General features: G+C 43.7%; 1 protein-coding gene across 1 annotated transcript in view; it reads left to right on the top strand.

Moving 5' to 3' along the window:
• Positions 1-27,674, top strand: part of ADAMTS14 (ADAM metallopeptidase with thrombospondin type 1 motif 14) — a 654,816-nt gene that overhangs the window by 413,246 nt on the left and 213,896 nt on the right. Inside the window, exon 11 of the mRNA XM_069240367.1 lies at positions 6,226-6,374. Coding sequence (XP_069096468.1) covers positions 6,226-6,374 — 149 coding nt within the window. The remainder of the gene's footprint in view (positions 1-6,225; positions 6,375-27,674) is intronic.

The raw sequence follows: 27,674 nt of genomic DNA, 5'->3' as shown, positions 1-27,674 counted from the left end.
AGCAAAGCTATGCGTTGGTTCCTTACTTTACAGGGGAGTTGATACAGCAATTCTTTCCTCGCAGGAGAGACTTTGCATCGGTTCTTTACTGGTTGCGGAGGTGATGCATTGATTTCCTTCCTCGGATCCTTACTGTGGTGCGGGGTCGATGAGAAATTGATGCCCCGGGGATGATGTGTGGAAAATCCAGACACACTGTGTTGATGTAGCCATGGGGATACAGGTGCAGCTTCAATTCTCCAGCTGCGGGACAGGTGCTGCATCGTTTGTTCTGCCGTGGCACATCAGTGTTTTGATTTTCTACTTCAAGTCACCATCTTGCACTTCCAAGGGCCCAGGAACTGGAGTTGGCACCATTTGGCAAGTCAGGACTCTCAGCAGAAAAGCCCAGGCACTGGCACATGAAGTCTTTGATGTCCCTGAGACTTCTTAATAGAAGGCAAGCTCAGTCCAAGCCCTTGGACAACCTTTGGAAGCAGGATGTAGAAAGCAAAGTCCAGTCCTTTCAGTCCCAGGACAGTAGCAGCAAGCAGCATGCCAGCTCAGCAGGGCAACAGGCAAATTGGCAGTCCCTCCTACAGCATCCAGCTCTTCTACCTGACAGAATGTCCTCAGTCTAGAAGTGTTCTAAGTTGTGGCCTCAGAGGTCCAGTACTTATGCTAATTTCTGCCTTTGAAGTAGGCAAACTTCAAAGGAACGTCTTTGTAGTGCACAAGACCCTGCCATTCCTACCTTGGCCCCAGACACACTCCAGCGGGTTGGAGACTGCTTTGTGTAAAGACAGGCACCATCCTATTCAGGTGCAAGTGTCAGCTCATCCCACCACTCTAACCCAGAATTTGCAGGGCACACCTTAGCTCCCTTTGTGTGATTATCTAAGGTGAATTCACAAACAGCCCAACTGCTATCCTGACCCAGACGTGCATTCCACAGCGAAGCAGAGGCATAAAATGGTTAAGCAAGAAAATGCCCTCTTTTGAAAAGTGGCATTTTCAAACTTGCAATTAAAAAACAACTTCACCAAAAGATGTATTTTTAAACTGTGAGTTCAGAGACTCCAAATTATATCTCTCTATCTGCTCCCAATGGGAAATTACACTTAAAAGATATTTCAAGGCAATCCCCATGTTCCCTTATGGGAGAGAGTGATAGGCCTTGCAATAGTGAAAAACAAATTTAGCAGTATTTCACTATCAGGACATGTAAAACACACCAGTACATGCCCTACATTTTAATACACTGCACCTTGCCTGTGGGATTGCCTTAGGCCTGCCGTAGGTGTGACTTACGTGTAGTAAAAGGGAACATTTGGGCCTGGCAAGTGGGTGCTTTTGCCTGATGGAACTGGCAGTTTCAAATTGCACACACAGGCACTGCATGGCAGGTCTGAGACATGTTTACAGGGCTACTCATGTAGGTGGCACAATCAGTGCTACAGGCCCACTAGTAGTATTGGATTTAAAGGCCCTGGGTACACATAGCACACTTTACTAGGGACTTACTAGTAAATCAAATATGCCAATCATGGGTAATCCAGTTACCAATACCATTTAGACAGAGAGCACTTGCACTTTAGCACTTTTTAGCAGTGGTAAAGTGCTCAGAGTCCTAAAGCCAGCAAAAACTAACTGCAGCACAACGCCAAAAGCAGGAGGTCAGAAGCAAAAGGTTTGGTGATAACCCTGCATAAAGGGTAATTTCCAATAGTAATGAATGCTGTACACCCCTGGTATTTGACCATTTATGTGTGCTTATCTACACACAAGACATCGGCAATCTGCCAAGTGTTTTGCACAAGGTGAAGCCTATGCATAGTAGGATGTTCACCATCTAAGAAGCCTTTGGTGTGCACAGGGAGTGGGCTCTTTGAGGAGCAGTTCTGCACAGGGATAAAGCAGTTTGCAATAGGTACTTTTCCATCAATGTGTGGTTGATTGCTCGTGAGAGATCAGCTTTCTGCGAAGGATTCAGTACAGGACAAAGGCTCTACATAGTACGGTGTTGGCCACCTGAAAGGTCCTGAGTGTCTGGAAGGAGTAGATTCTCAATATAAAGTCGTTGACAGGGCAACCATCATCTGCAGCATGGGCTTGCCTACTTGTGTTCGTCTATCCACAAGGTTTTCAGTAGACGGCAAAAGCTGTGCGTAGAAGACCGCTGGTACACCTAAGGATGCTTTTGTGTATGAAATACATGATTGTGTGCCATTTAGTGCTTAATTTCATATTTGAATTCCTCTACTGGTTTATAGAGTTATAGGAACAGCAGTAGATTTGTTGATGTCTGCAGTGATATCATCAGTGATATCCTCAATGATCTCATTTGAGATCTGTTTACTGATGTTGTCCGTGATGTCACTGAAACTGTCACATGTGATGTATATGTGAGGTAATAAGCAGGGCATGGATGGACTTACACCCTCGCCATGCACTGCTATTAACTCCACATATTGCCACACATGTGGCAATTTTCATAACGTCATTGATAATATCAAAGTAATATTTGCAGTAAAATATTTGACGGAAAAACTGTGCATGACGGGGGCACGAGTTATAGTTACCTTAGGACGTGAGCTATAGTTATTTGAAATAACTCTAACTATAACAAGTGAATTTCTATGGTTTTGTACATTTAAAATGTGAGACTAACAATATATATATATTTATATATATATATATATATATATATATATATATATATATATATATATATATATATATATGTATACACACATACATGTATTAATAAATGCAAACACACATATCTAAAGAAACATACACTATAATCTCTCTCTATACTATAAACTATAACTTGTGCACTAAGGTAACTATAAATTGCGCTGCTGCCATGCACAGTTTCTTATCAATAATTTCATTGTAAATGTTCCAGTGATATTTTCAATGATGTCATAGAATATGTGATGAGTGATGTAACATATGGGGTTATTAGCAGTGCATGATGAGGGCTTGAGTTACAGTTACCTTAGGGTATAAGTTATTGTTGCCAGAGATATCTATAAATGGTGAATTTCAGTGGTTTGTACATTGTCACAATCTCACCTAACTATAATGTTACTTTAACCTTTGTTTTTTCACTGAATTTCTCAGATTTTTGTAAAGTAATATTTTTTTACCATATGGAAAGCCAATCCCCTAAAGGCTGTGTGCAGCAGGGGGGTTGACCGCAGAGTCTAGCCTATTGCCAGGCCATGCATCCAACCCTCCATGCAGAGAGCTAACTGTATTCTGCATGTGGCCTTTTGCCACGCACAGTGGAGGATTGCTGCAAGAAGCCAACCTCATGCCGTGTACAGTGTGGAGTTGGCTAATAAGCCTGCATCCAGCCTCCCTCATGCATCCAACCCCTTGCCATTCATAGTGCTGCATGGCAGTTGTGGCCAGGCCCTGCTTCCAACCTATTAGCACAGAATGCTCCCCAAGCCACTACGGGCCGAGGAGACCCCATCCCTCAAGACTTTTTTTTAAAGGGAAGGAGGGGCAAGGCCCCACTCTCTGAGCCACTTTAGGAACGGGTTTCCCATCCCTGGGGCCAAAATATATATTTATATGGGGGCATGCATACCTCCACTCCCAAGCCGTAAAGGACCAGATTTTTTATCTACCACCAGCTGGAAACTGACCTGCCTTCCTTGCTCCTGCTGCTGCAGACAGGGAAGGCATGATAGCCCCCGCCCAGCAAGAGATTTAAAAATGCTCCTGCCAGGTGGGAGCAAACATATGTTTCCCTGCCCACACTGAGAAGGGCAGGGAAAGTACTCAGTCCCAGGAGCGGGCTCCTCAAGACAAAGTAATTGAGTGCCCACCACAAATGGGGTCCACAGGCCTTAAGAGGCTCATGGAGGGCCCCGCGTGGCCCCCTCTTCCTTTTAAGTTTTACTCGATCTCCAGGACCTTTTCAGGCTCAGGGAGGGGTCATTCACCCCATCCCCTAAATGATTCATGTGCCACTCACCCAGGCCCTGGTCCCCTCCAGGAGGGTATTTCATTATAGGGCAGTAGCTTTTTTTTTTTTTTTTACATGTTTGAGCAGATTCGCGAATCCATGTGGAATGCACGGCAAAATTGGAAAAAAAAATGTGGTCTTCTGGTGGTGTCCCACTGGGACCCCACCACCAGGCATAGGGGTCAGGGTATCCCTACCCGCTTATGTATTTTTCCCATTTCACGAGGAAGGTGAGGTGGAAGAATTTTTTATGTGAAAGTTTTGTGAAGTTTCGTCAAACTGTGCCAAAGTTATTAGAAAGGCAAAAAATACTTTTCAAATCGAAATGACCGCCACAGGTAAACACATATATTATTATTATATACATATATATGTATATATAGATATATGTATAAATATATATGTGTGTATATATATAATAATATATATATGTATATTATATATATATATATATATATATATAAACACACATATATACACATTTGTCTTACACTCTATGTGTGAGCGTATAATTACATGCTACATGTTTGATGCCTTTATTGCACTAAATGCAGCAGTATGAGCACCCATATTGAATCAGGACCTGTGAAATATGTTTCACTGGTTTCTGTGGAATGTGGGGTTCATCACCATGAAAGCCCCAAACCACTTTGAACAGCTTTACAGTTGTCCATTATTTAAGCAACGTGCTATTCATGAAATGTAAATAAAATTTGAACTGTCTAATTCCAAACATTGCCGAGTGTTAGCTGAAGCTTGCAAAGAACAGCTCAAAAAAGGTATTCTTTCTGCACACTGCTTAATGAGTTTTTCAATCAACCAAATGGTGATTTTCTGAAATTCTGCATTCCTAACTTTTTTCTTCGTCTTTTTTTGCCCTAACTGTATAATTGTGTTTAACTCACTATTTTCAATAAACATTATCATAAATGAATATGTTTTTTCAAGCTAATTACCAAGAATGAACATGTAATATGGAAACTAGCTCAAGTCTTCACACTTGATAAAACATTTTACATTCAATACAGCATAACTGTTGACGTTTTTGGGAGACTGAGGTGCATGCCCTTGCAGATTGCCTTAATCAGACTTACCTTTATTGTCGTAGTGCATGTGAAGCAATTATACAGCTTCCAGGCACTTCATATTTATTTAACAATCAAGTTACTATACGCTACCTGGCTCACCCTCAGGAGCGCACCACTGGATTGTGGGTAAAGGAAAAATAAAATGGTAATAATGGTACGTTATTAGAAAAATAAAATTATGGTAACGCTACATTATTATCATCGTATTTTTCCTGGGAGAAAGGAATGGGAGCGGCCTGGCGTGGCTGGAGGGAGGGGGCCGGAGGAGGGATATGTGCACTATAAAGTGTGCATGTCTGCTCGGCTGGCTGTGTTGTGCCTGCCAAACAGACATGCGCACTTTGCATATTCTCTACCCGGTTGTACAGCCGAGTGGAGAACATGTCCAGGCTCCCACTCCAACTCTGGGTGGCGAAGCAGTCCACTCAGACCAATCATGACGTGGTGACAGCAGCAACCTGATTGGCTGGGAGCCTGGCACCATGAACAGGACTAGGACGGAGGGGGAGACAATCATGTCTCCCCCACAGGCACGCTTTTTAAAAAAAAATTATTTTCACCCTGTTCCCCCTCATGAGGCTTCCCCACCACTCTGTTCCCCGCGCCACCCACGTTGAGTGGCAGCCGCCACTGCTCACACTACCACTGGAGGAGACTTCCTGATCTTTCTCATATGGGCCTACTATGGGCTACTCATATTTGTTTGTGAATTCCTCCTTCACTTCTTAGACTTCATCCAAGATGAATCTATGTGGCAAGATGTATGAAAGTGTTGCTTTTAGTCATTACCTGCCCTGGAAATAAGAATTTAAAGTGAAAGAAACAAATGCAAATTACTTTATGTAATGCCAGCGTCTTTAATTTGGTCCTAGCAAAGTCTCCTTTCTTCCATGTCGGACCCAAAATATCATTCATCTGAACCTTCTGATTTTTTGCAGCAGTGATGTGACCAAAGGTGTACAAAAAAGGTTGCCATGGAATTTAAACAATTATGGTTTTGTACTTCCTCTAAATCAATGTACATACTGTATTATTATTTTACTAAGAAAATTGTATATAAACGTCAGTCTTTTGGGGCCCTGGAGTAGCAGTGCCATTGACAAATAATTCAAGTTTTGTGTGCCAAATGTGCTTCTCCTTTGCCCATTACATGTCCTCTATTTCTGGCCTTAGTGGTGTTTCAAAGGTCACTGCATCTGGAAGACCCCGGAACAGCCCTACAGCCAAGATGGAAGTTGGGGTTCCTGGTCTAGATTCAGCTCTTGTTCAAGGACATGTGGTGGTGGAGTACGTTCACGGAGCCGGCAGTGTAACAACCCACCGTAAGTTCTCAACAACCTTTCTGTTACCATTTGCACAAGGCACAGAACTATGAATATTATGTCTACTAGGGCAGAAAGATACGTCAGCGCTTAAAACTCAGATATAATGCTTACAGAGTAGTCACCTGGTCATTCGTGCTGAACGTATTAATGTTTTTACATTTTATTGAAAGTATGTATAGTTGATATACTACCGTATTCCCTATTGCAAGTTATAAGGCTATTTCATGTTGCCGAACAATTCTGTGAACATAACTGAAATGAGGCCAAAGGATGGGTTCTCCTTATGAAGTCTTGGAATCGGAAGGGACTTGAAATATCCTTAAGTGTTATAATAGCTGTGAGGTGTTTGATTCCTCATAATACATTCCACACCATCAAACCTTTTAAATACTTTGGGGGCAGATTTAAGAAAAATGGCGGTGCATCCAGTGCAGCGCCACTTTTCTTGCACCCCTTAGCACCCCCCCTTCTGCCAACATGTGTGCGCCATATTTCAAATACGGCGCACCATGGCACAGAGTAGGGGGCAATAGCATAAACATTTTTGATGCAATTGATGTACTGTTCAGGGTTAGCGCCAAGATTTTGGCGCTAACCCTGAACAGTACATAGGTGACAATTACAACCAATGGGTGCCCCCTTTTAACACCTGATTTGAGCAGGTGTTGAAAGTAGCTGCAAAAAAGACAAAGTGGAATCTCTAAGATTCCACTACATTATTTTGCATCCCCTAACAGGGGAACGCCCCCTTTGCATACATTATGCATGGTGCATGCATAATGTGACTCAAATGCATTGCACCACTTTGTAAATATGGTGTGGTGATGTTTGAAGGTTAACGCCACATTAGGGTAAAAAAAAAGCCAAATCTGGGCCATTGTGTCTTGCTCTTTCATACAAAACAGATAGTGGAGTTGCAGGCATGAAAAATAAAAACAGAATCTAGCGCAAAATTAAGCAGATCAAAAAGCAGTTATCAATTTGTTACAAAAAAGATAACAGAAACAGTTTAATGACAGTAGGGTTAAAAATTATGAGACTTACAGTGTGTGAAGGCCTTTACTGTGTTTATGCTCGCATAAACATCTCTTTCCTGTCCATCACTGTTCATTTAAGAAAAAAATCAGAAGAATGAAACGCCAGTTTTCGTGTTTGCTGCTTAGTTTAAACTGCTGCTGCAATGTTCCTTGATAAGCCTTTCAGCTTGGCTGCTGGCTCTGGAATCAGACATTATGACGCCATAACTCAACTGTAATAAATTACTACAGTTGAGCAGCCAAGTCATTTCATTCTTACAGGTGACTAGAGGTGTCACAATTTGCCTGTAAAAAAGAAATTAGACAGGCTTTGTTGACAGCGATAGCATGCTCCCTTGTATTATATGCCCCATCTTGCCAAATAGCCGGGAATGGGCAATGGGAATTTTCTGAAAAGAGGTGTTTCAACTTATGAATTTAGAACTCAAGTTCAGAATTCTTATTGTAGCTATTTTGAATTACATAGCGAGGACTAGCATTTAATCATAGGGACAAAAATGGATGGCTTAAGTTCAGAATGTAGACTTTTTTTAATGTGGAGTTCATCTATCATGCATTTTCAATTGAAAAATGGCCAGCTTCTGTGATTCTATTATTCAGGATTGAAAATATTCAGTAATATACAAGTGGGATTCATCATGTGCCTTTGATACATTGTCGGGTTATAATGATTGTTAAGTTTAAGGCACAGGAAATGTGTGTCTCTTTTCTATTATGTTTTGTTATTGGTCTTTTATTGCACGCTCATTCACGTGTTATGGTTCCTTGGCAGTAGAGCAAGAAATCTACAGTTGTACGCCATAACAGTACAATAACAAAAAAAAGACAACACATTTTTCTAGATTTATGGAGGATGGATGTTAGGACTGAAATGTACCCCCCATAATAGCTGGACATGCACCCCTTTCCTGTGTTATCTTATAGTTAGTGAATCTGGTATCCTGACATACATTTGGCCCCACCACCCTTGAAAGTCTCTGTGCATCATGAGCCCTGGGCCTTAATTTGAACCTGACACCAAGAGACTGTCTCTGACAATTAAGTGGGGAGCTCCAAAAATGTACCTTTTGACAACTCATTCTGTGTCCCTGTGACATGTACTGTTTGAGCAGTGGTGTCTGTTTGTGAATTATTAGTATGGGGAAAGACATTTTGCCTTCTCCCAGGACTGAGCGTGATGTCTACCAGTCTGCATGTGTAAAGTTGCAATCATATGTCATGCACAGACCCTGCACTTATATCTGTGTGTGAGTGCCAAGTGTATTTGGTGTTGTTAGAAATGGGGTCTTTAGTTGGCAGTCAGGTTATCTCCTGTCCAAGCAAGGACTGTCACTCTAGTCAGGTTAAGTCACACACAATCCAAATTATCCTGTGCCCACCCTCTGGTAGCTTGGCACTGAGCAGTCAGGCTTAACTTAGAAGGCAATGTGTAAAGTATTTGTGCAATAAATTATACAATAACACAATATAGCACCACAAAAATACACCACACAGTGTTTAGAAAAATATATAATATTTATCTGGATATTTGCAGGTCAAAACGATCAAAGATGCAATAAGTAAATGTAGAGATATCACTGAAAAAGTGATATAAAGTGTCCTAAGTATTTTTAAAGCAAACAAAGTCTCTTTCAAGCACAAAGTACCTGGTTCGCATAAAAAATCTCTGCAAAGGGCCGCAGAGGAGGAGAAGCGTAGAAACAAAGGAGTGTGCGTTGATTTCTCAGGCCGCACAAGGCGATGCGTCGTTTAGTTTCCACGCTGGGATGGTTGTGCGTCAATTTCCAGCGCTCGGTTGTGGATCCTCTTCGGGTTGCGGGGTTTTCAGACGCCCCGGGGTCTGTGTGTGGAATCCTGGGCTTGTGGAGTGAAGTCCCAAGCGCTGCATTGGTCCGGTGGGCGTTGCGTGGAATTTTCTCCCGCAAGGCAGCTGCTGCGTCGATTTCCCTTCTGGAAGTTGGGCTGAGTCATCCCAGGTCGGCTGTGCATCAATCCGGTGGGCCGTGCGTCAAAGTTCCGTTCGCAACGCAGGCGCCACGTCGATCTTCTCCTTGCGAAGTTCCGCTTCAGCGTGCGGTGAATTTTTCACTGCGGGGCAGGCTGTGTGTCAGTTTTAGCAAGCTGTGTGTCGAATTTTCGCCGCACAAGGAGTCCAGTTGCAAGAGAGAAGTCTTTTTGGTCCTGAGTCTTCAGGGAACAGGAGGCAAGCTCTATCCAAGCCCTTCGAGAGCACTTCACCACCGCCAGAGAGCAGCAAGGCAGCAGGCCAACCTGCAAGGCAGCAGTCCTTCACAGAAAGCAGTCAGGTGATTCCTTTGGGCAGCCAGGCAGTTCTTCTTGGCAGGATGCAGGTTCTGGTTCCATTTCTCTTCTCCAGGAAGTGTCTGAGTTGGAAGGGGCAGAGGCCCTGTTTATATACCCAAATGTGCCTTCGAAGTGGGAGAGACTTCAAAGAGTGGCTTAGAAGTGCAGCAGGTCCCATTTCAGTTCAATCCTGTCTGCCAGGGTCCCAGCAGGGGGTGTGGCAGTCCTTTGTGTGAGAGCAGGCCCTCCACCCTCCCAGCCCAGGAAGACCCATTCAAAATGCAGATGTACAAGTGAGGCTGAGTATCCTGTGTTTGGGGTGTGTCTGAGTGAATGCACAAGGAGCTGTCAACTAAACCCAGCCAGATGTGGATTGTAAGGCACAGAAAGATTTAAGTGCAGAGAAATGCTCACTTTCTAAAAGTGGCATTTCTAAAATAGTTATATTAATTCCAACTTCACCAGTCTGCAGGATTTTACATCACCATTCTGGCCATACTAAATATGACCTTCCTTCTCCTTTCGGATCAGCAGCTACCATTCAAAAAATGTATGAGGGCAGAACCAATGTTAGCCTATGAAGGGGGCAGGCCTCACAGCAGTGTAAAAACGAATTTGGGAATTTTACACTACCAGGACATGTAAACTACATAGATACATGTCCTGCCTTTTGCCTACACAGCACCCTGCCCTATGGGTTACCTAGGGCATACCTTAGGGGTGTCTTATATGTAGAAAAAGGGGAGCTTTAGGCTTGGCAAGTACTTTTAAATGTAAAGTCGAATTGGTAGTGAAACTGAACACACAGGCCTTGCAATGACAAGCCCGAGACACAGTTAAGGGGCTACTTAAGTGGGTGGCACAATCAGTGCTGCAGGCCCAGTGGTAGCATTTAATCTACAGGCCCTGGGCACATATAGGGCACACTACGTGGGACTTATAAATAAATTAAATAGTCCAATTGGGTATGATCCAATGTTACCATGTTTAAAGGGAGAGAGCATAAGCACTTTAGCACTGGTTAGCAGTGGTAAAGTGTGCAGAGTCTAACAACCAGCACAAACAGTGTCCAAAAAGTGGAGGGAGACAGGCAAAAAGTTAGGGGTGACCACCCTAAGGCTGTCAGGTCTAACAGGTGTGTTTGGTGACTGCTAGCAGGATTCAATGTTGGTCATAGGGGTACAAATGCTATAGGTCCATGGGATACATTGTGCCTGCTCCTGGCTTTAACATGGCACAAGATAGAGGTGTTGATAGCCTCCCTAGACAGTGGAAGTGAGCTGGACAGTGTGTGGTTGGAAGAGTTTTGATTTTGTTAAGAGGTTTGTGGGTAGAGTTTTCTTGTAATGCGAGATGACCACTAAAGTGCTGTAGTAGTGTTATGGGACTGAGGGCTTGATGGTGTGATAGTTGAGGGCATGTGAACGATAAACTATAAATAAATTATAAATTATAATTGCTAATTAAGACTGAACCTATTGTCAGCTACACTACCTGCCCATAAAGGCAGTAGGATGTTCGAAATGAGTATGCCAAAATAGACGGGGGTTATCAGATAAGGTCCAGCAACCAACATGACAACATGTGCCAAGCAGAGATAGTGTAATTGGTGACATGAGCACTTTTTTTAAAGGCAAGCATACTGCCTTCTGATTAACAAATATACCCCATGAACAAGGAAGGAAGTGGAAGAACAATTCAGTCTGGACACTTGAGCAGAATCAATGCATATTTAAACCTCCCAGATTCTACCTACTGCAGCCAGGACAAAGTAAGCCAAGATTTTGATTAGGGGTTCAGACTCCGAGCCCCTCTCTAGCTCTCCAAGGCATCAAGTGGCAGATAGGCTTTAGGGAGACAAGCCCCAGTCGATCATGGCCCAGATCCTAGGCATACTGATACCCTGTAAATGGGAAGGTAAGGGACAAAGCATTGGGTCAGTTGCTTCTTTGACAGCACAATAATGGGTTGACCTGCCTCATGTTTCTCCTATTTCCTCACCCATCCATGTGAACCTGATACTTTTCTTAGATGGTAGAGACCCTTGCCATTTCTAGTTTATATAAGTAGGCATCCTCCTCATGATCTAAATTGTGCACCCAAACAACTTCCACTTTAGTGACTGTTAGAAATTGGGTTTCTAGGTGGCATAGATATACACCCTGTCCAAGCAGGGACCACAATCCCACTCAGGGTAAGACAGATACACACCCTAAATTAACCTGTGCTCAGCCTCTGGTAGCTTGGCACAAAACAGTCAGGCTTAACTTAAGAGGCAATGTGTTAAGTATTTGTCCAGCACTTTACAGTGACCCAGTGAAAGACACCACAAAAATACTCCACACCAGTTTAGAAAAATAGAGGGTATTTATCTGAGTAAAACAAGACCAAACAGCAAGAATCCAATAAGTAAAAGTTGAGATATTAATTTTTAAACATTGTGGCCCTCATTCCGACCTCGGCGGTCTCTTTGAAAGACCGCCGAGGTTCCACCGGGCCGAAGACCCCCAACCATATTATGACTGGTGGCGACCCTCTGTCATTTTTTGGACAGAGAGCCACCAGCAGCCATACTGGCGGTCAGCGGTGTAGTGGAGGCTGCTCCTCCATCACCACAACATCATCAGAACACCGCCCACCGAATTACGTTCCAGTATTCGGCGTGGCGGTGTTCTGGTGACGGGGATGCTGGTGGCAGAGCAGCTCCCATGGATCCCGTTCCCTCCCGGACGACCACCGAGGCAGGTAAGGTGATTGTTCGACAGGGGCGGGGGTGGGGGGAGTTTGTGGTTTGTGCGTGATTGGGGGTGTGAGTGTTTAAAGGGGGCGTGTGGGTGCGTGTATGTTTGCGGGGGTGTGATGTATGTAGTGGGTATGTAACGTGTATGTATGTGTGCATGTGTGCATGTATGTTCGCATGTATGTGTGTGAGTGGTGCATGTGTGCGTGGTTGGGGGTATGTCTGGGGGGCAATGAAGGTCAGGGGCGGGGGAGGAGAGGGGGCCCTACCACATTTAGGGGTGGTAGGGGGGTCGTGGTTGTTGGGAGGGACTCCTGGGAGAAGGAGGGGGAGACCCCTATCAGTGCCAGGGAATGAATAGTGCCTACCGCCATCGATTTCGTGGCAGTTCAAAATCCACAAAATCCATGGTGGTATGCAGGGTCATGATCCCGCAGGCGGAGTAGTGACGGCCGCCTGGCTGGAGACCATTGTCTCCAGCCTGGCAGTCATTACCGCCGTGGCAGACGGTGTGGGACGTCATAATGGGTCGGTAATTACCGTCAGCCTGTTTGCGGTCCTACCACCAACATTGCACCGTCCACCAGGGTTGTAATGAGGGCCTAAATGTGAAAACAGTCCTTAGAAGTCACTATCAGTCAAAAGGTTCCTTGAGGTCATGAGAGACCTGTGAAAATCCAAAGTTAAGGCTGACCGTGATGGTAGGCCAGCTACACAACCCACACAGGGTCTTCAGAAACAGCCTCTTTGATGGAGCAAAGCGTCGACGTCGAGGGCACAATGCATCAGTTTTTGAAGCAATCAGCTGCAGAACCCACTTATGAGGCCCAGGACTGGATGGGGCACCTCAGACTCACAGATGGCAGAGTCCACCAGGAGAGTTGCAGGCAGTCTTTGATGACCCAGAGACTACAGAGAGAACAGGGTGCAACCCAACAAGCCCTTAGAGAATCTTGGGTTCAAGGATCTAGAGAATAGGTCCAGTCCCTCTCACTGCAGACAAGATGCAGCAAGCAGAAGGCCAACATAACAAAGGAAGTAGCAAAGTGGCAGTTACTCCTACAGCACAGAACACACCAAGCAGTAGGCCAAAATAGCAATGCAGTTACAGATCACCAGTCCCTCTTGGCAGCACAGCAGCATTCTTCCTGGCAGAATGTCATTGGTTCCAATAGGGCTCTGATTTGGTGGGGTTTGGGGTCCAGTATTTATACTTTGGTGCCCTGATTGTGAAAGGTGGGAGAAGCTTCTAGAGGCATGCCTTTGAAGTGCACAGATGCTTGAACCTGTCCATTGCTTACTGTTGATTCACTTTCCTTGTCACGCTCGTTTGCCTGTTTTTTAGTTGTGTCCCAGCTTTACATTCTTGGGTTTACCCCTCCCAAGGAGCATTGCATCTTTACAATATCTGTGATTATCTGGCATTGTTGCTTTCTCTGCTTGATTTTCATGCACTACTTTTTTCTTTTGTGGGTAGGACTCCATTAGAATGTATAGTTTTTAGTCCTCTCCCTCATCATGTACATGTCTTGCCATCTCCCTCATGTACGTCTCTCCCTGTGCACTCTGTGAAGCTCCGAGACCTATTGACTTTGCCAGGGCTAACTTTTGTTTTTAGCCTAAGTGTTTTCATGTTTTCATGTTTTCATTTCATAGAGGAGGTACACAACAAATGTAAAATGGAATATATTTTGTTATTTGGTGTAAATTCATTCAGTTGTTTCTGAGATATTGAAAAAAGTCCTGATTTGGATATACGCAAAGGCTCCGTGAACACTCTGGATCTCGTGCAGAGATCTAATTGGCTGCCAAAACTTCAACCAAGAAGCGTTGCCAGCCATCTTGGGACTCAGTTTCAGCCGAGTCTCAGAAACAATCATGCAACATAACAAAAAGGGGCCAGGGTAAGGACACCCTGACCCCTTAGCTCTGGTGGCAAGGTCCCAGAAGGACCACCCAAAACAAAAAAAAACACTTTTAAAAAAAACAATTTGCTGCAACTTCGCGATAGGGTTGCAAATCTGCTGCAAAAATGTAAAAAAAACTAGTGCGGTATCCCGAGCTTGTTTTACTAATGCCCCCAGGTGGGCCAGATCCCAGGGACATATGAAAAATAAAGGAGGGGTCATACGGGGCCCCCCTCCTAGAGCATTTTGTATGCCCCGGGGACTGCCACTTCCCCAGAGCTTATATTTAATTATATGCAGGGGGCCATTCAGCCCTCCTGCAGCCCAGGGACTGCCACCTCCCGAGGCAAAAGATGAAGTTAACAGGGGGGACCCACATGGCCTCCCCACAGTCCCAGGGACCACCACATCCCAAGGGTTGAAAAAGATAATGAAGGGGGTTTGTTTCTGACCCTCAAGCCCCTGAAACCACCACCTCCCTGGGCCTGCTTAGATTATATTCAGGAGGGTATGCTGCCTCTCCGCAGCCCCAATGGACTGCCACTTTCTATGGACAGAGGATGAACTTATCGCAGGGGTCCGCGCGTCCCGCCACAGCCCGGGACTGCCACCTCCCCATGACTGAAAAAAGATAATGAAGAGGGTCTGTTGCTGACCCTGTGCCCCGGGGACCACCACCTTCCTGGGGCTGTTTAGATTATATGCGGGGGGCACGTGGCACCATCTGCAGCCTTAGGGACCACCACCTCCCCAAGGCTGAATTTTAAGAGTGAAGGGGTCTGTTTACATCTCCCTGGGGCTGTTTAACCTTGAAGGGGGGGCATGAGGCCCCCTTTGAAGAACCTGTAAGGACCCTGGGGACAGTCACCCACTACGGAACCTAGATGTTTGCTCTGACTTGGTGGAAACTTTGACAGCTCCCATCACGTCAGAGCAAACGCTCTGGTCCCAGCACGCGAGAGCTGTCAAACAGCCCTCACTTGCTGGGAGTGGAGGTTTCCTCTGTTTCGATGCCCACAGAGAGATGGTTGGATTAACATAAAGTAATGAAAATTACTTTACTTTGAAAAAAATACATTAAAAATCACATAAAAAAAAAAAGGTTTACTGGGATGTTATACTTAGGTTCTGAATTTACTAATACGAAACCAGAGAAATTCAGCTGTTATAGTTAAAGTTATTTCAAGTAACTATTACTCACGGCCTAAGGTAACTGTAATGCGCACACTCGCCATGCACTGCTAATTGTACCAGATATTACAGCACCCATGACAACTTTTAAAACATCAATAAAAATATCAATGAAACATTAGAAGTTAAATTATTGAAGGAAAAACTGTGCACGGTTGGGGCGAGTTCAAGTTACCTTAGCCTACAAGTTATAGTTACTTGAAATAACTAACTATAACTTCTGAATTTCTCTGAATTTGTGCGAGTAAATTTAGGACCTAACTATAATGTCCCTGTAACCTTTGTTTTTTTAAGTGAATGTATGGACTTGAACCCCCCAAGCATCAGTGGCCCCCCTCCATTTAGGACATAGCCCCGGGGAGTGGTAGTCCCAAAGGGACTCCCTCTTATACTTTTATTAATGCCCCATGCGTGGTGGTCCCCAGGGCATCTGGGGGCCGTAGGCCCCCTGCATACATAAAGAAGGAAGCCCTGGGGAGGTGGCGGTCACTAGGGTAATGGGGGCCATGGGCCGCCCCCGCATATTCATTAAGGGAAGCCCTGGGGAGGTGGTGGTCCCCAGGGCAGCAGAGAGGGGCTGCGGGCCCCCCACAAATTTTAAAAAGTAAGCCCTGGGCAAGAGGCAGTCCCTAGGGAAGCATGGGGTCGGCGCCCCCCGCATATTTAAAAAGTGAAATCCCTCGGGAGGTATTGGTCCCCGGGGTAGCAGGGTGGCCGCAGGCTCCCCCACATATAAACAAATTAAAGCTCCAGGGAGGTGGTGGTCCCTAGAGCTGTGGGGGCCCCCCCTCACACTAAATCCCTGATTTATACAGTTTTGCACCAAAAAGTTTAGCACCGGCTTGCACCATTTCTGTGCACCAGCCTTGCACCGTATTTATGGAATGGTGCAAGTCGGTACAAAGGGTAGGCTAGTATAAATAAAAATGACGTTAGTCGGGTGAAGGTGGCGGTATGCAAGAAAGTGGTTTGGCACCCAAAAATGATGTTAGGCAGGTTAGACTAAAACAAATGACTCTAACCTGCCTAGCATCATTTTCTGATGCAAAACCATCCATACCACGTGACTCCTGTCTTAGAAAAGACAGGAGTCATGCCCACCACCCCAATGGCCAGCACAGGGGACCAGGGTCCCCTGGGCATGGCCATTGCACCCTGTGCCATGTATGGGGGCCCATTCCAAGGCCCCCTATGGCACTTTAAAAAAAAAAAAAATACATGTACTTACCTGTACTTACTTGGGATGGGGTCCCCCATCCTCTGCTGTCCTTATGGTGTGGGTGGGGGTGTCCCTGGGGTCAGGGGAGGGCACCTGTGGGCTTATTCCATGGTGTTCCACCATGGAAATAGGCCCACAGGTCCCCTCACGCCTGCCCTGACCCAGGCGTTAAAAAATGGGGCAAAGCAAGCTTTGCACCATTTTTTGACCCCTCCTCCCTATCTTGCACAATTTTTGCACAGGAGTATAAATATGGCTTTAAGGCCATGAGTCATGTTTTGCATAGGAACGCCTATCTTGCATCTCATTAAGGCAAGGTACGTTTCCACATCCAAAAAATGATTTTAACTCCATAAATTTGGTGCTAGACGAGTCTAGTGCCAAAGTATAAATATGGAGTTAGTTTTGCACCGAGTTAGTTTTAAAAAAATTACGCTAATTCGGTGCAAACAGAGTATAAATATGCCCCTAAATTTGTAATGCCCCTGTGACCTGGCCCACCCGGGGGCCTATAAAAACCAAGTGCGGCAGCCAACGCTTATTTCATTTTTATTTTTTTGCCGCATATACATGAATATCGTGAACTCACGTTAAAAAAAAATATTAAAAAATGTTTTTTTGACCCGGGGGTGTCCCTCTGGGACCCACCCACGAGTGCTAAAGGGTCAGTGTGTCTCTACCCTGACCCTTTTATCTTATTTGTACTTTTGTTCTGGGCACTCAGCTCAAACTGAGTCCCAAGATAGCTGCCAGCACTTCCTGGTTTGAAGTGTTGGCAGCCAATTAGAGCTGTGCATTTCCCTGCATGTATGATGGAACAACGTATGCACCAACCACGCATACCTGAACAATGAGGTCAAAACAACAACCACGCATGCCTTTAAAACGATTTATTGTTGTAAAGGTATGTCTAGTAAAGGCATGCGTGAAACAGAATGCGTGGTTTTCACATGCCACCCACTCTATAAACACAACAACCCCAACCCCTCCACCCGCCCTAAAACCCAACTACCCCGACCCCCACTCACAAAATAAAACTACCCCAACCCCCCACCCGCCTCCAAAATAAAGCTACCTTAATCCCCCAACCCTCCCTTAAAAACTGCCCTGATAATCCCCACCCACTGTGAGCTCTAAAACCTAGCCCAACCCCCCACCCACCCTAAAAACAACTAACCCCCACCCCCAAAAAAATGACCCCACCCCTAACAACAAAATTGCCCTGACCCCTCACCCCTGACCCTAAAAACCCAGGCCTCCACCCTCCCTAAATACAAAATTACCCTGACCCCCACCACTAAAATCCTGCCCCCACCCGTCCTAAAAACAAAATATCCCCGACCCCCCACCCCTGCCCTAAAAACCATAGTACCCTAACCCCCCACCCCTGCCCTAAAAACAAAACGACCCTGACCCCCAGTCCACCTCTTAAAAAAAATAACCCAACAACCCCACCCCTAAAAATTACCACACCCCTAGAACTACGTCCAAACCTCTTCCAGCCCTACTTACCTACCCCACCCCTAAAAACAAAATTACCCTGACTCCCCACCCCCACCCCTTAAAACCTGACCTCCCCACCTGCCCCTAAATACAAAATTACCCCGAACCCCCACCCCGGCCCTACAAACCTGCCCTCACCTGCCCTAAATACAAAATTACCCAGACCCCACATTGTGCCCCTAAAAACATGGAAATATATATATGTCCAGTTGAAGGCTTTTGCCGAAACGCGTCGACATTTGGCCGGGACAGCGTGTGTGAGTTGTTCTTTTTGGGCACTTAATTGATTAATTATTTTGTATATTTTTTTAAGTGCCGTTCACTTGTTATCTGTAAGAATTTTCTCAAATAAATGGAGCCGAGGATTTTCTACTTGACTGATTTTTGAAATTGTGCTCATTTTCTACTCTTTACGAGCGTTTGGATATTTTGCAGCCTGTTGGTGCCTTACTAGGCTGCACCGTTTTTTGAAAATTATATATATTTATATATATAATATATATATATATATATATATATATATATATATATATATATATATATATATATATAATAATGTATAACCCCTGACAGAACAATGGGGAAAGGACAGTTAGTAAGCTAAGTCTAAATTTCTTCCAATCGTAGCAGAAGTTTCATTGAAGAACAGGAACCATTGAGATGTTGGTTCTTAATAATGGACCTTAATTACACGGAGCTACCAACACTAGAGTAATAAGTATAGCCTTACAGTGAAGTGGATCGATTCGAGTCACTTTACTCTTTGGATATAGTAAACATAATACAAACCTATTTTGGAGTTCAGGAGCTCCAAAGCAGTTAACATCAGTAGGCAGAGGAACAGGGAGATAGGTTAAAAGTAGTCTGAGCAGATTAGCAGAAGACTGTCGACAAAGGTCCGAACTAGTTCAGAGCTAAGGCAACCAGACACACTGGCTACACTTAGGCAACTGAGGCTAAGATGTGGCACACAGATGGAAAAACACAAAAGTAAACTAGTCTGGGCTCAATAATTACAACAAGATTCCGTGCCTACAGATCACAGGCGAAATACAAGGTTTGCCTTCGAGATATAATACCTTAACAAGAGTGTGGCATTAACACTGCAGAGACCCCGTATAAGAGTTGTTGGAAACACAGTACAGCCTCGAAACTGGTAAAGCAAAACTCATTGGAAGAACAGGAGATGTCGGAAGATATATTCAATGCTCAAATTGTTGCATACTGGGAAAACCCTGAAACATCGTTGCTGGGACTTTTTCTCATAAACTATAATCGTGCACACAACTTGTTCCAATAGCACATTTAGGCCCATATTTAAGAACAATTACCCACAACTCCGCTAGCAGTGTTGTCCGTAATTTTTCTTAATGTGAGCTAACGCCATTCCCTAACGCATCCGTGCGCCATATTTAAGTAATGATGCACAATGGCGCTAAAGAATGGCAGCATCTCAAAAAAAGATGCTAGTCGGTGATGGATGGCATTAGGGGATATGGCGCTGGTGTGTCAAAAATGATGGTAGGCTGATTAGCTGCAAGATATCTGCCACTAGTCAGCCTAGCATCATTTTTTGCCGTACAAGCAGCCAAAATATTAATTCTGTCTAAGTATAGATAGGAGTCATTACCACTACCCAAATGCCCATCACAGAGGACCAGTGTCCCCAGGTCAAGCCTAACATACCAAGTGCCAAATAGGGGGCCCCTTGTAAGGGGCCCCCAGTGGCACACCACACACATACACTTACCTGTGATGGGAATAATGACGGTAATCGGGCTTAGCTCCATTATTTTGGTCCGCCTCCTAGTTGTGTGTGGTTTCAGCATCAGGAGTTAACTATGGTGCTGTGGGGCTAGCGTCATTTTTAGGAAGGGAACGCCTACCTTGCATCTCACTGATGCAAGGTGGGTTGGCTTGTCCTAAAAACAGCGCTAACTCCAAAATTTTGATGCTAAATGGGTCTAGCATCAAAATGTAAATATGGAGTTAAGTTAGCGCTGATTTAGCATCAAACTAAATGACGCTAAGGTGACGCTAACTTTCCTTAAATATGGGCCTTAGCATGTAACCAAAACTTATGCAATTCTCAGCTGATCATTTTACTACCCAGCACATCAAATTGTGAACATATGCCTAGTTATTTATATATATATATATATATATATATATATATATATATATATATATATATATATATATATAATTTGTTTAGCGCTTAGTACCCCTGATGATGCATCGAAGCGCTTTACGTTGAGTAGCACGATACTCAGAGCCTACCTAGTTTGTTGTCAGTCAATTGGTTATTGGGGTTAGTTTGCATTCTGTGTGGGGGCTTGTTTTGTTTGATGTGATTATTAGAGGTGGTACATGAGGCAGAATTACCAGCTGGAATTAATATTGTTATGGTTTCAAAAGAGTTTTAAGGTAGATAGTTATGAGATTTTTAGAGTAACTTGTACACAGATGAGGGAGAAAGAAGGTAGGCAGAAAGAAACAGAGGTCGATTTAAAAAAGATAAATGCTTGGAAGGTCAGTTTTTCATGCAGGAGTTTAAGGGATACAACAGGTTGAGATTTTTGACGTGCAATTTGTGGATGTAAACCTGTTGAAAGAAACAGTTTCATTGAAAGATACTTCTCACAGTAAAAAAGGAAGCACAGTGTGACAAATAAGAGCATCTTTTTATATACCCACTACACCATATTAAATACTATACTATACAAGTATTGGAGTTCATGCAAATTATATGCGCCATAAACAATATAGTATAAAAAATGTTTGTAAACATCCATCAACTTGAAAATATAACAAGGCAATTAATATAGACACATTGCAGTAACCATTGGTATATTCGGTGCCAGGTTTGTCACTCATTCAATGCCTGATTTGGAAGGTGCCTGAACCTGAAGAGCACCCCAACAGAATAGACATCATGTCCAGCAGAATGGATGTGTCTGTAGTCACCTGCTCCTTCTACGATCCACCTTGCCTCGTAGTGGCAAGTGGCATAACTGCACATTGTTAAAGTACGGAATTGAAAAAGAATGTGGTATGTTCGGTCTAGTAGTGTCCAGAAGCGGTTTCTTCATTAGTACGGGGAAGTGTCACCCTCCCCCATCGACTCCCCTTCCCGGCTGCAGGGTGGAGAACAAGCACAGGCCTCCAGGGCCTGAAGAAGCAGAGAAGCATTTGGATTGGTTAGGGGATCCTCCTTAGTGCATCAGACTGGAGAGGAACACTGAGGAGGACGTGGAGCTTGTTGGTAAGTACAATTTTATTTTATTTTATTTATTAGGAATGTGTAATGCATGTAAGTGTAGTGATTACGTCAGTACTTACGTTTTATGGCTTTTGGATGGAGGGGTTGTTTTTATTTAGGTTTTGGGATGGAGGGGTTGGTTGTTTTTTAATTTTGGATAGAGGGGCTGTTTAATTTAGTTTTTGGGAAGCGGTGTGGCACTTAGCTCGCCCCACCACTTTCTAAGGCTACCAGCCACCCCTGGAAATTAAACAGCTGCATCTCCCCCAACAACACATCCCTGTAAGTCAATTTGAACTGGACCCCCTCAACCATCACACAAAACTGTTGTTAACGCGTCTCTTTATGACTAATTTATACACTTGGGACTCATTTTAGGCTAATGAATCTTTCGACCCTGATTGAAGACACCTTAGGACGAAATAGCTAATCAGCATGTCAATCAATATGTCAATAACGTCATCAATATTTATTATAACGAGGCAATTTACTTTAGTCAAAGACATTTAATAAGACTCAGGACACCACCATGACCTTTCAGTCATGAATACCCACACTAGTTTAGTACATTTTGTGATATTTATTCCCTATTGATTACAATTCTACTAGTAAGTTTATTAATCTCAAAACCAAGAAGCACATTAGCATAGTCACAATATGGCAACTCTGATAAGACTTCATCAAAGCGAGAATCATGAATATTAGAACATAACACGGCGTCAACATAGATCTCTCTCAGCAAAGTAATGTCAGCACGTTGTTCAACAAAGTATAGATTCAGTCATTTGTCTATTTGCGTCTGTTTAGTGAACCCCTTAACTAACCTCGAATTAGCATTGGCATGTTGGGCTTCATGCAAAACAATTTAGTAACATCAATTTGGAAAAACCTCTAACTATGGTCTCTGTCAAAAGAAGCAGTTGGTACCTAGAAAGGAAAAGCAAACAGACAATCACAGTATCATTGTCATATAGTTACCCTCCGTATTGGGTCAGCATACAGATTTTGTCTTCGTCCTCAGGACATCAGTTGATTCGCCATCAGTCAGGAACTGAGCTTGGGTAGGAAGGGCAAAAGGGTACTTCCCTCATAAGGAGGTAAAGTAGAAACTGGCAATATAAAGGCAAGGTTGGTTTTAAGAACCAAACAGCAAAGTCTCTATGCAAAGTGACAAAGTGTCTGGGTCATAGCAAATCGCATCAGCATCTCCCCTCTCCTAGTCTCCTCGTTCTCCAGTCTAAACTACTTCCTTGTGTCAAGGGTTTTTATCCCTTTTTCGTTGTACAGTCCCCTAAAATCTAATTGGTTGGGGTCGATACCCCACTATCTTCCACCAATAGAGTTTAAATTATCTCATCAAATTTGTCACCCCATAAAAGTTCTCACGTAGTTTATTGGTCCTTGTGATTGACGTCTTCAGTGGGTAGAATGTCCGGTATGATTTCATCCTCTCGTGGTCCTTTGCACATCTTTAGTCAGTGGCTCCATTGTCTGTACCGGTTCAGGCGACCTTGTACCTGCGAGTAGTCCACAATGTTGCATTCAGCTAAAATGTTTCTTCAAGAAAGTCGAATTTCACGAGAACGGATCTACTACAGTTACATTCAGCTTTTAGCTTTGGAAAAACAAGAGTTCATGTCCTTTAGCAAGTCAGCACACTGCACATTAGAAAAACACATTTAATATGAGAGCCAGGCATCTGGGCCTCGACTCATGCTATCTAAGGCCTAATGATTTTTTAGCAAAACTTTAGCATATAACCTTTAACAATTAATGTAAAACTATCTCTTAATATAACATTTCATCATTATTAGTAATTTTCATGAGTCCCCGTAGATATTGACGGCCACTCCCCGTGGGCACATTTCAAGCATGCGTTTTGCAAAATACATTAGTACATTTTTCTATGCAGCATTATTATACATTAGTTCATCAACATTTCATGTTAATATTGATTATATAAGCTACGCTTTCTCACTGTTATCATGTTCGAGATGTTCATGTTGCAATGACACTTCTCCCTCTCAGTCTCAGCTGGTCTACTGCATGTAGCCAGGCTTGTGCTATATCAAAATCTAAAGTTAGAATAAAAAGAGTGTGCCTCTGATTTGCTAATGACAGGTCTATGCATGGTTTTAGGATATTGTGGTCTTGCAGCTGGAAACCATTTGGCTTTTACCTGCAGCATGACTCAGACATGAGATGTGAGCCAGCAGCTGGGGATTGTTGGTAGTGCAGTTGAAAATAAATTTTCCTTGAACTACAACACAGTTGGCTGCCCTGCAGATGACATAGCTGGAGCATAGAATGGATACTTTGTGCTCAGAAACATTCTACATAGTTCCAGCAACATTCTGTGAAGTCAGAACTAGTAATATTCAAGGTTCTGCTTCCTGTGACATGACTTCCCAAGGCAATGGCAACCAATGGTTCATTTTTATTAATGAATAAAATGTATTTGATGTAAAACTAAAACTATAAGCATCCACCTTAAATAACACACCTGATCGTAGATATTCAGTTGTTAGCGTGCATGGTCCTTAGTAAGTAAACTTACAAGGGGATGCGTATAGGTCAATGAACCTTTTGGATACCATTGAGTATCCTAGTCATGTAGTGACTACTAAAATCCGAAATCAACATAACCAATCTTCAATATAATATTAACAACAACTATACCATCTATTCACGAATAACCACATCACGGTGGAAAGTTAAACAATTTTATTTCCTAATTGATTACAATACTAAAGCATCTGTTAGACCAAACTTTATTCAATCATCTTAGTATTAGTTCATTATTGAACATCAATAACATAATCAAATCAGAAACTTGAAGAAGCATATGCTTGAATACTCCTACAAAAGCTAATAAAAGACTTCCAGCATCAAATAGCAGAGTTCAGCAGTTAGCTCATCAGTCATTTGTCACCGTCAACATCACCTCTAAGAGCCTACCTAACCAAGATTAGCATTAGCATGTGGGACGTCATGCAAAACAATTTAGAAAACATACATTAGGAAAAACATCTAAGTGAAAATCTATAAAAACAGCGCTATTGGTACCTAGAGGAAAAGGCACAAGTTAGTCAGTCACATTTTAATAGCTACCTATCCACAGAATGGATCAGCAACAAAGTCAGTCTTCGTCTTCAGGTCATTAATTGATCAGCTTCAGAGTTAAAGCCCAACGACAGAATCTCGAACAGCGTCTCCTGACGTCATCAATTCTTCCCTCGCATCTGAAGTTTTAGCCCCTTGTCATGGCTTTTTATTAGGGTCTCCCAGTCCATCCCCCTAATTGCCAATTGGTCAGTCAGTCAGCAGATATGACTTTATCCTATGATAATATTTGTTTACCAAATCTACAGATTTTAATATCAGTCCTTTCACAAGTCGTGGATTGGTCCACTATACGATGTCAGCATCATCTGGCTCTTCAGGTATCAAAATAGTTGCATGTTCCTCTTCAGTCAGTGCATCCATTGTTCAAGTCCTGGGGAAGTACATTTAGCCTACTCTACACATAATTATATCAAAATGTCTTCATCCTCTCCTGTCCGCCGGTACATTGCAGAAAATTTCTAGCTAAGCTACTTTAACATCGGGTGGATCAAGGACAGGTCATACATACAGCTTCTTGCAACGCGGTTAACATTCCAGCTCTTGGTGTGCGAGGCCTAGGAAGACTAGGCCTTAAATTCTGTTAAGTTAGCACTACAAGTTAATACAAAACATAGGTTATACATTTCGATATGACATATTACTACATTATTGTTTTACATTTTTATTATTTCACACTGTTTTAGTTATTTTAATACAATATCATATGAATGGCTGACATGCCCAGAGGGTGCATTTCCAAACGTGCACATTATTTTCTCTACGATTAATTTCTCTATCACTTTTTTATTATTCAAAACAAGTAAACATCATTAATAATTTTCTAATTAGCATATCTGCTTCAGCAGACCCTCCCTCCTCTGATGACTAAATATGTCATTACACCTTTCTTTACCAACATTTTACAGTTCTGTCTCGGCTGTATTTTGCCTTCTTCTCAAATTTCCTCTATAGATTCTTCCCCGGGGTGGTTCTTCCCTCCTCTGATTATTTTTAGATCTCCTTAATTTTATCTTTTGCCATAATCTGCATATGACCCATAATCCTAATATATAAGCAATGACAATTAATATTCCCTGTACAATTTTCAATAAAACCCCATTCCAAATTTGATTAAACCAATTGCCTACTGAAGCAACACCTTTTCCAACCTTCTCCCAAACCCCTGGTTCCTTCAACTCGTTCAAATCCTTACTTGAATTAGTTAAGTTAGTGAGTAAGGGCCATATGTACGAACACTTTTTCCCATAGACACAGAGGGGGTCATTCCGACCCTGGCGGTCCATGACCGCCAGGGCGGAGGGCAGCGGAAGCACCGCCAACAGGCTGGCGGTGCTTCCTGGGCGATTCTGACCGCGGCGGTAAAGCCGCGGTCAGAAAAGGGGAGCCGGCGGCTTCCCGCCGGTTTCCCGCTGGCCCAGGGAATCCGCCATGGCGGCGCTGCTTGCAGCACCGCCATGGGGATTCCGACCCCCTTCCCGCCAGCCTGTTTCTGGCGGTGTCCACCGCCAGAACCAGGATGGCGGGAACGGGTGCCGTGGGGCCCCTGGGGGCCCCTGCACTGCCCATGCCACTGGCATGGGCAGTGCAGGGGCCCTCAAAGATTTTCACTGTCTGCTTTGCAGACAGTGAAAATCGTGACGGGTGCCACTGCACCCGTCGCACACCTTCAACTCCGCCGGCTCCATTCAGAGCCGGCTTCATTGTTGAAGGGGCTTTCCCGCTGGGCCAGCCGGCGGTCTTATGGCGGTCGCCCGCAGGCCCAGCGGGAAAGCCGGAATGGCCGCCGCGGTCTTTTGACCACGGAGCGGTCTTTCGGCGGGAACCGCTTGGCGGGCGGCGACCGCCGACCGCCGCGGTCAGAATGACCGCCAGAATGGGGAAAAATCTTTGCTACATCTGGCCCTAAGTCCCTTATCTCTTTACTATTGTTAGATACGTACGAACAACAATGCCTAGCATTAATCATCCTACAGGCTCCGCCGTCTTTCGCTAAAAGTATGTCTAAAGCCAGCCTATTTTGAAGCGTCATGGCTCTATCCGCAGCTAATTCAGTATCTAACAGTATCTTCAGTATTACCCTGTAAAATTTATCAGCATATTATTCACAATAGTAGACACATTTTGTATCTTTATTGCATTTAAAATAACTCCTACAGAAGGAATTACTGCACCAAAACTATCTCCCACAATTGCAGAAGAGGTTTCCCTCCTCTGTCGCTTATGATGTAATTCAGTCAGTTTCGGAAACATCTTTAGGTCATCTATCTGATAAATTTTAGGGAAAACTATCCCCAAATAGCATGTCCCATACCATCCTCTAGGATAATAAGCATTCAGTCCACAAATATAATAGATCCCAGGAATTGCAGGTTCCTGACCATTCAGCATAAAAGTCAATTTGCTCTGAAACAAAAACACATGACTACATTCACTCGTTCCCACAAATAAAGTGTCAGTGCGTGATTTTGGCCTATATATACAAAGCTTCCCTACATGTAATGCATCTAGAGCTAACTTTCCTTGCGTTTTAATAGCAGTGTAATCACAATCGTTCTTATAAGTTATTTTCTCTAATCCCTTCTCTATCTTTTCCTTCAATGCCTTTCTCCTGTCATCAGTATGGTCTATAAAGCTCTTTTCTAAAGGTGTAAGCAAACATGTTAGGTCAGTGGTTCCCAACCTGTGGTCCGGGGACCCCTGGGGGTCCGTGAAGCCTTCTCAGAGGGTCCGCGACTGCTTAGAAAATTACAAAAATATTAACAAATTTTGACAAATAAGGTTTCCAGTAATGACTCAGTGGGGTCACCAGATTCCAATGATGATTCAGTGGGGGTCCCTGGGTTCCATTAATGATAAAGTGGGGGTCCACAGAGGTCAAAGGTTTGGGAACGAATGTATGTCGGAACAACGCCTGCCGAAACAGCGAATGCCTGAACAATGAGGTCAGAACAACAACCTCGTTGTTACCACTAATGCCTTTACCACGAATGCCTTAACAACGATTTTTC

This window comes from Pleurodeles waltl, chromosome 6 (genome assembly GCF_031143425.1).
Source record: "Pleurodeles waltl isolate 20211129_DDA chromosome 6, aPleWal1.hap1.20221129, whole genome shotgun sequence".
NCBI lineage: Eukaryota > Metazoa > Chordata > Amphibia > Caudata > Salamandridae > Pleurodeles > Pleurodeles waltl.
This window is presented reverse-complemented; position numbering and strand designations above follow the sequence as displayed.